Source organism: Rhinolophus sinicus, chromosome 14 (assembly GCF_057876585.1).
Source record: "Rhinolophus sinicus isolate RSI-liver-muscle chromosome 14, RSI-T2T, whole genome shotgun sequence".
NCBI lineage: Eukaryota > Metazoa > Chordata > Mammalia > Chiroptera > Rhinolophidae > Rhinolophus > Rhinolophus sinicus.
In genome coordinates, this window is record NC_142514.1 from 146,495,076 (window position 1) to 146,504,600 (window position 9,525).

A 9,525-nucleotide genomic window follows, 5' to 3' on the forward strand; every position below is an offset into this window, starting at 1 on the left:
ATTCTTAACAACTGATACTGACACATTGAAAACATTTAGGTGAAAAAAGTTGGTTGAAGAATAAGGGAAAACAGATCACTCATTATCTGCTCAGGTGATTCTCTGTAGTTCTAATTTGTCATTTCAGATCTCTATCATATGATAGTAATAAAATAAATCCTTCCGTCTTGAATGCTGTATTATTTTCTAGACAAAGCACTGTGTAAGCGTGCATGGTTACATACTACAACAACTGCTGAATCCTGGCAGTTGGAAAGCAGGCTTTGACGATGTCAAACTTAGATTTTAAGACTCTTCCTTTTTTTAAGCTTCCTCAGTCTTTTTCTTAAATGTTGATATTTCACATTGTCAGAATTTCTTGTATTCACGAAAATAGTCTATAATATAATATAATATACATTCTATTATTTAAAATAAGATTGTTTTTCCAAGAATAGGGATGGATTTTTTTTCCTTTTCCCGCATATGATCCCCTAAGTTTTGTAACCTATTAGAATAATGGTATATAAATAGCTGTGGGATAGGACAAAAAAAATGAAGTAATGAGTACACCAGAATTACTATAGCCATTTGAGTCTGTTCGTCGTCAGCCACTAACTTCGGGAAGTACTCTTAAATTAGCATATTAAGTCCTTTTTTTCTTTTTTTCCCCCTTTCTTCCGCTTCCCTCCGCCCTCCGGTTCAAGCCGTTGTTTCTCAGTCTAGTTGTGTAGGACACAGCTCCCTGGCCCATGCTGGTATTGAGTTGCGCTCCCTGCCACCCCCAGCTGAGGCAGTTGGGTCACCAGTCCTAGGTCATCCACTCACAGCAGCACTCAGCAGCCCACAGCAGCTCACGTCAACCTCCAGCTGCTCATGGCAGACCAGCTCCAGTTCACAATCTTAGCTGTAGAGGGCGCAGCCCACTGGCCCAAGTGGGAATCAAACCAGTGTCCTCGATGATGTTAGGAGCCCTGCGCTCCCACCACCTAAGCCACCAGGCGGGCCCTAAGTCCTTCTTTGAGGGAAAAATATATATATATATGTACCTTCTTTCTGCCTTCATGGGAGGTGGCAAGAGACGTAAGAAGAGAAGGATTAGTAATCTTCCTGGTTGCCAAATATAGTAGTAATGGACTGTTGAAAATGCTATTTACTTGCTGGTTCTTTATGAAATAAGTGCGTGATGGTTCCTGTTCTGTCACTTATTAAATGATTAACCTTACCTCAGATAACATGCCACTACATTGTCTTTACACAATGATGTCATGTACTGATGACTTGCAATCAATCACTTGTGTTAAAGAGTAAGTAACTTTATTACACCTGAAACTAATAAAAAAGTAAGTAACATATTAGTAGATTGTGTTTATACACCGTTCCAGATTTGTGGTTAATGTTTATGAAGATTGTCTTATCATTTTTAACAGCTTCTTAAGTGACTGCAAGAACTAAGTGCATACTTGCCATATTGGAAGGGTTATTGGTCTGTTAGTTTTCAAAATTACAACACTTTGATGTGGAAAGGTTTGGTCTGGTCTGCCTTGATTTGGTTTGGCTTTGCAAAATGGAGGTGGAGGAATTGGAAAGAGGTGCTAGAAGCCATTTCACTATTTAGAATATAATACATATACACTTTAATTTGTATACACTTCTCTATATATTTAAAATATCCTCTGCTTTCTAAACATCTTGGTTGGTCGGTCAAATAAATAATTCATTTGTTTTCAACAGGTCAAAGTGAAGATGTTCTTAAAGGGTCCCAGATCACGTATGTTACAGGTGTAGAAGGGGACGATGTTGTGTCTACACAAGTGGCCACAGTAACCCAATCTGGGTTGAGTCAACAAGTTACACTCATATCCCAGGACGGGACTCAGCATGTAAGTATCCACCAGAAGCCAAACAAGTTAAATAATATTTCTCTGAACCTAGGCTTAAAAGTCAGGTTGGGTCCCAATTGAAGAAATCCTCGAATATCAGGGCATAAGTGTGGACTTCAGCTTGTAGACTGTGCTAGCTTTCCTGAAGGTTTTTCAGTAGCCTGCTAAAAGAGCCCACATGCAAGGAGATTGGTAGAGAGGGAAGATTTGTGACTGTAGGATTCAGAGGTGTTACTGGTATAGTTCAAAGGCGAAGTGATAAAGGTCAGAACCACAGTGAAACTGAGGGCTTGAAAAATAACAGATCCATGTGAAGCACAATTCAGGGAAGAGATAGGATTTGGTGGCTGATTAGATCCAGGAGGTGAGATTGGGAAATCAGCAGGCCTTAGCTGAGTGATGATGGCAACATTCAAAGATCCTGGGGAGTCAGTGATGGCCAAACCTGTAAAAAAGTGTGGCTCGCTCCATATCTGGAATGATGGGAGTTCACTCAACTAGTTTCACAGAATTAATAGAACAGGTATCTTGATTTCTCCAGGAAAGGCAATGTAATGGTTGTTCTCCAATAGGCAAACTTGTTATTGTTTTCTAGATGCCACTGTTTTCTAGAGTCTAAAATAATTCAGACTCAATTTCATTTTTAAGCTCTAGCTAAGGTTGTCTTAGTACCTGGTGGAAATAGGCATATATGGTTCTTTACCCTTCTATATCTGCCTTTTCCATGGAGAACTCTTGGCCTACCCGTCTCTCTCAGAGCTTTACCTCCCATGATCAATCTGCCATTTGTGCTGGTGACTGTTAAGATGTCAGTGTTAGGTAGGACACAGAACATACTCAGGATTGGAAAATAGAAAGCTTTGTACCATCCCACCATCTCTCTCCCCCTCACTTTTCCCACACAGTCCTCTTTGCCCACTGATTGGAATGCAAGATTAAACATATTTACTAACCAGTTTTAATTTAGCTTCAACCCTAAGACTTTTTCTTGAATTAGATCACCACAGACGCCCTCTGTAGGTCATTTGATCTAACCATCCTCCTTATACAGGAGAAATTCCCTCTAAAGCAGACCCAAAACAGATGAGGCAGTTTCTCTCCTAAGAGGCAGCCTGTTCCATTCTTGGGTAATTCTGGTGTTTATCACACTGGAACCTATTGCTGTGTCATCCACTCATGGCTCCTCTCTCACCATCGAGAATGAGTCCAATCCCTCATGTGTTCCAAAACAGTTGTTTTCCCCATCCCAGTGTTATATTTTCTCTGGACGTAGCTTCCTGTTTCTTTCTGGAATTAGGTTTCTGTTCATTCCTTTAGTCAATTAAATAATCAACATTTACTCAACATCTACCCAATGCTAGACATTTTGGTGGATATAGTGTCAGGAGTACAGGAAGGGGGTATCATAATCTAATAAGAAAGAGACATTCCTAAAATGAACGATAATTTCTTATAATAGTGAGTATATAATTCAGGAATATGTAAAGTTCTGTGGCAGTCTGGAGAAAGGAGTAAATGATTCTTCCTGAAGGAATCTTGGAGGCCCTTACAGAGAATGGCCATTCAGTGGATTTTGAAAAGTTTTCATAAGCTCACCAGGCAGAGTGAAGGGAAGGGCAAAGTCACGAAGATAAAACAACATAACACTCTCTGGAACTGCAGATGGTTGGTTGTGGCTGGAGTGCCAGATGCTGGTCTGGAAGTAGTGAAAGATGAGTCTGGGGAAGCTGTGAAAGGTCATGCACGCCATGTAAGAAGTCTGAACTGTAGTGACGGGGAGCCACTGGGGATTTAAGCAGGGAGCGTAATGAAATTTGTTTTTTTAGAAAGGTGTCAAGGTAGAGGATGGTTAGGGAAGGGTTAGGCTGGAAAGAAGTTGTATTATTGCAGAAAGATGAGAGAAAAATAAGGGTCCTAATTGGCAAGAGAGATGAAGAGGAGGAAATGCATTTAAGAAATACTCAGTTTTTCTGATGACCTCTTTCTAAAAGTTTATTCCATTGTAAAATGCTTTTTTGTTCCCATAGAGTGGATTTATATAGGGATTATACCTGGTCCTTAATAAAGATTAGGAAATATATTAAAAAACGTTACCTGATTTGTAAAATGCATTATATTTCAGGTCAACATATCTCAAGCTGACATGCAAGCCATTGGCAATACCATCACAATGGTAACTCAGGATGGCACGCCCATCACAGTCCCTGCTCATGATGCAGTCATCTCCTCAGCAGGAACACACTCTGTTGCTATGGTAACTGCTGAGGGTACAGAAGGGCAGCAGGTAATTGCTTTTTTTTTTATATCAATCAAAACATATCAGCATCAACGCTGTTACTAGATGGTACAGAGTGATATAGCAGTTGAGCACACTAATTTCAGACTCAATCCTACCGTGTTTCCCCAAAAATAAGACCTAGCCGGACAATCAGCTCTAATGTGTCTTTTGGAGCAAAAATTAATATAAGACCAGCCTTATTTTACTATAATATAAGACCGGGTCTTATATAATATTATATAAAACGTTACCTGTCTTATATTAAGTTTTGCTCCAAAAGATGCATTCGAGCTGATTGTCTGGCTAGGTCTTATTTTCAGGGAAACAGGATAGTTTTACAACTTCTTAGCTATATAACCCTCTGAGTCTCAGGTTTTTATCATCTGTAAAATAGGAGTGATTGTTGCATCTGTTGACATAAAGACCAAAAGATACCATTAAGAAAAAGATTAGATAAGCCCCAGTGTGAGAAAAAGATATTCACAGTATATATGACAGCAAACTTGTATTGAGAATATATAACAGACATCTGTAAATCAACAATAAAAAGATGGAGAGCCCATCAGAAATGAACAAAACAAATTTTTTTTAATGAACAAATCATTTGAATGTTCATTTGAACAGAGCTCTTACAAAAGAAGTTACATAAACTCGTAGACACAGACAATAGTTTAGTGGTTACCAGAGGGTAAAGGGGGTGGTGGGTGGGAGATGAGGGTAAAGGGGATCAAATATATGGTGATGGAAGGAGAACTGACTCTGGGTGGTGAACACACAATGGGATTTATAGATGATGTAATACCGAATTGTACACCTGAAATCTATGTAATTTTACTAACAATTGTCACCCCAATAAATTAAAAAAAAAGAAAGAAACATGAATGGCAATAGCACAAAAAAGTATTTAGTATCTTTAGTCATAAAAGAAATGCAAAGTAAAACTACCGTGAGATACCATTTCAGACACAGGAAAATGACTAAAATAAGAAAGAGTAACAAAACCAAATATTGGCGAAGATGTGAAGCAACTAGAACATTCATACACTCTAGTGAGAGTGTAAAATGATACAACGACTTTGGAGGACTGTTAGCAGTTTCTTATAAAGTTGAACATACCTCTATCCTATGACACAAATTCCTCTAGAATACATACTGTATGATTCCACATATATGAAATCCAAGAACAGACAAAACGAATCCATGTGATCAAAATCAGAAAGGGCTGCTTGGCTGGGGGATGGAAATTGATGGCATGGAATATGAAGGAACTGTACTATACCTTGTTTTAGGTGACAGTTTCACAGATGTATCTAACTGTCAAAACTCAACACCTAACATGTGGGCGTGTTTGTTGTTTGCTAACTATACCTTATGCTAAAACAAAAAGCCCAAGCTCGAGCTTTCAGGCCACTTTATGGAATGGTCCCACCTAATCATTTTGCAGCCGTTTCCAATGATCTAGGATTCCTGGATGGGATTATAGCCCAACTTGGGTAAATACGCCTTGTACTAGTCACAGTTGTAGGTCTGGGAAAGTAGTGACCCGAAAGCAAACAATCTTATGTAGCTTATCTGTAGCCTGTGGTTTGGGAAAATTCTCAGGAGACAAGGCTTTGAGGACTGGAAGGAAATCAGGCAGCTTCCAGTAACGGGGATATCACAGCAGAGGTGGGGTTTCACTTGAGGAACAGCTGCTGCCACTCCTTCTGCTGCAACTGTAGGCCATGGGGCAAATGCGGGCCATGCACACGGGCTGTTCAGATGCCACCTATGGGTTATCTGGAGCATCTGCTTTAGCATTATTTGTAGTACAGCCCTTGAACTTGGTGGGATTGAAATGCTGAATTCTGTCTCTCCTGTGGCGAGTACTACTAAACTCTCTTCGCAGCGTTTTCAGCCTTCCAGCTGCTGTTTTTACCAGATTTATTGGAACCTCCCACACATTTGCAGTTCTGGGGTCTTAAGGAATTGAATATTTATACACAGATTTGGGGATCCCCCCTTTAGTTTTCTCCTTTCTAAGATACTCCTCCCAATGCATAGCCATTCTAGCACCCCTAGACTCCATTATCTGATACCTTCAGTTGCCCTATGCTGCTCAGACTGGGGAGTGCCCTCACTAGAAAAGCTATGTAAAAATAGATGGGACCCAGTGTGGTTCCCTTCCTTCCTTGGAAATCCCCTCCAGTTTCTGCCTGCTTTTCCTCATTTGCTAATCCCTTTGAATAACTTCTTTTTCATATTTTTGTCCACAATTTATGATTATTCTCTGCAAGAGGGGTTAGTCTAGTATAAGCTACTTTGCTCTTGCTGAGCTGATATCTGTTAGAAGATTACGGAACATTGCTGGGATTGGTCCAAGATGAATATCTATTAGCTTTTAAAAATGTAGCATTCTTAGTGGATTAATGGCCAAGTAAAATAGAAATTTTAGTTTTTAACCTGTTCTTCCTCTGAGTTTGACTGAATGAAATTTTAAAACATCCTATATCAGAAGTAGTTGATGGCATTTTCTATGTTAGCTACATAGAAAAAGCTACATTTGTGATTTGGGAGGCCACAAAAGCACTTTTAACCGCTCTACCTGGATGCTTCAGGAACAATATGGAAAGATTCCATGGAATCTAAAACAGGAAATGAGTATAACAAGATATGTTGCTATTTGTCAGTAATGCTAATGGTCCTTTCCTAGTTAAATGGAAATCTAATTTTAAATGCAACAGATAAACAGGAGAAAATAGTATGTTATGTAGATAACGTACCATTGCTCCAAACGAGAATAAGTATACATTTGAGATGTGAATTAGTCCATATGTGTAACTCCCCGAGCAGCCACTTAGGGCTAATGGAACCTAGGTTACATTAGTAACATTTCCCCTGGTCAGTGGAACCTGGTATAGAGGGTCCACTGCTCCAGAGTCCTCTACTTTGTTTTGCCATTGGCTCCTTCATAACCTTAGATAAATCCTTTCTTTCTGAGCATCAACTTCTTCAAACAAAAAGGAGGAGTCCAGAATAGACAACATGTAAGGCCCCTTACAGCTTTAGGCTTCTACAAGTCTATGGTCAGAAGGGAGTTTTTCCTTTCGAATTTGAAGACAATCCTTCTCATTAAATGGATTTTAATCTATTTAAATTGTAGTTTTAATTCTTCTGTGTATTTTTTAAGGTTGCAATTGTGGCTCAGGACTTGGCAGCATTCCACACTGCGTCATCAGAAATGGGGCACCAACAGCACAGCCATCACTTAGTAACCACGGAAACCAGACCTCTGACCTTAGTGGCAACATCCAATGGCACCCAGATTGCAGTTCAGGTGAGTACAGTGGCAGCTGTCCTCTGTCAACAGCAGCGCTACTCTCAACTTTGTATACTGTGCTTTATGAATAACCTTTACAAGAGGCAGGGCACAGAACAATCTGTGTCACTTAGCCACTTGAGGGAAATTGCTGTGTCTGAGGGGGGTTCAAAGAGACGAACGCTTTGTTCTCTACTACCTTTGCATATTCTAGGGGAATTTCTAGCAAGAAAAATAAAGCTTGTGGTATATATCCCTGTGTGCACGCAGCCAGCTATCTTAACTCTCAAAATAAAAGCCTAATTAGGTAGTATTCTACAAAGCACTTAGGAGCTGCTCCATGGAAATGAACCTAGTGTAAACATAGACCATAAATCTGAGAATCACTGCACCGCCCTGTTTGACACTGCGGAATATCAGAAAACTAAGAAGAAAACCATTCTCTGGGAAGTCACTGGATTCAAGCAGAGAATCTAGAATGCTAGGTGCAGATTATCTTTCCTTGGGTGGAATTGTTTGTGTATTTACTTGGAAATGGGTTAGAACATACTCGGGGAAGTGACAGCCGTTGGTTTTAGTTTAGTTTATGGGCATAGAAGCTAAATGCTCAGGAAGCTCTCTACATATCTCCATTGGAAAACATGAGCATCTTTTGTCTCTTGAGTATGTGAAAGTTTATCAAAATCCTAAATAAAGAAACTGCATTATTCTGCAGGAATTGGTTTTTGTGCTCTTACTGATTGGATCAGCAGTAATACCTCAACAAGCCCAGGTGTCAGAATCATAGAGAGAAACTCCACTTCTGGCATATACTGTCCTTTGCCATTCTCTTGACTGTGGGTTTGTGGATGTTCCTATTTCAGCTTGGAGAACAGCCATCTCTGGAAGAAGCCATCAGAATAGCATCCAGGATCCAACAAGGAGAAACGCCAGGGTTGGATGACTAATCCTGAGAACAGTGAAGCAATAAAGCAAGAGGAGCCGTTCATCTTCAGGCAGCAGAGATCCATGAAGCCCAGGCCCAGGGAAATGAGAAATTTTCCATTCCTAAAACACTGTACACGTTTTTATGCAAGAGTGGAGAACGTTTTATTCTTGACACTTTTGTGTATATAACTCTTGGAATAGATTCCCAAATTGATTCGTTGTGTACAAGGAAGTATGAAATTAGGGCAATACAGTACATTTTCATGTTACTCTTTTATCAGATTGCAAACTCCCAGAGTCTTCATGCAAAACCAGTGAAGTCTTACGGAGCCTTATGATGGATTTTTAACTTACTGTGAAAAAAATAAAATAAAGGCTATATCTAAAACATTAAAGGTTCTATATGTCAAACAATCATAATTCCAAAAGCCATCATGGATAATAAAGGAGGTAAAGCCTTCAAATATTTTCCCCAGTTTAGTACAGTGTCTGCAGTTTTTGTTCTACTGTGTACTTGTTCATTTTTATTTGTATCTCACTGTCTGAAGACTATTCATTATAGTTTTCTATCCCTGTTAAATACCAACTCTTTAAGCTGAAATGCTAATTATATTAGCACTACATTGGATTATGTATAAAATTACAAAGTTACTTAAAATTAAAAAGTTCAATACAATGCTTTGGTTTTGTTAAAGACTTTATTTAGTGTTCAGGTTTTTGTTACTATTTTTTTAAAATAATGAACTATCAAAGTTCGACCACAGGCCAGAGCCCAGATAACAGTGCTGTAATTGGAAATGGCTTTACTCTGAAAATTAGGTTAGTGGGTTGGTGTAAATTATTTATTTTTGCTTATGTACTTTTGTGTTAAAGCTTATTTACCCTAAAGTTTGTTATTAATTTTGAATACAGCAATTTTTAAAATGTTACGGTTATATTTGTTTTATTAAATTGGTATCGGAGTGGGGGGAAGTGTTGCAGAGAATACCACAAAGGTAATAAATTATAACCCAACCTATATATATTGAGAGTATATTGTGTATCAAGCACAGAATAAGTACTTTTCTATACATTTTTATGTATCATAACCATTTTTGTGAGATACGTGGAATTTACAATCCCTGTATTTGTACAGGAGGAAACTGAGTGTCCAGAGAGGT

At 38.9% G+C, this 9,525-nt stretch overlaps 1 protein-coding gene across 5 annotated transcripts in view; it reads left to right on the forward strand.

The window, feature by feature from the left end:
• ZNF143 (zinc finger protein 143) overlaps window positions 1-9,294 on the forward strand; it is a 42,957-nt gene extending 33,663 nt beyond the window's left edge. For all 5 annotated transcript variants that reach the window (XM_019728891.3, XM_019728921.3, XM_019728911.3 and 2 more), the window contains exons 13-16: window positions 1,714-1,862; window positions 3,985-4,146; window positions 7,310-7,456; window positions 8,302-9,294. In XM_019728891.3, the coding sequence (XP_019584450.1) occupies window positions 1,714-1,862; window positions 3,985-4,146; window positions 7,310-7,456; window positions 8,302-8,385 (542 nt within the window). In that variant the 3' untranslated portion in view covers window positions 8,386-9,294. The remainder of the gene's footprint in view (window positions 1-1,713; window positions 1,863-3,984; window positions 4,147-7,309; window positions 7,457-8,301) is intronic.
• The last annotated feature ends 231 nt before the right edge of the window (window positions 9,295-9,525 follow it).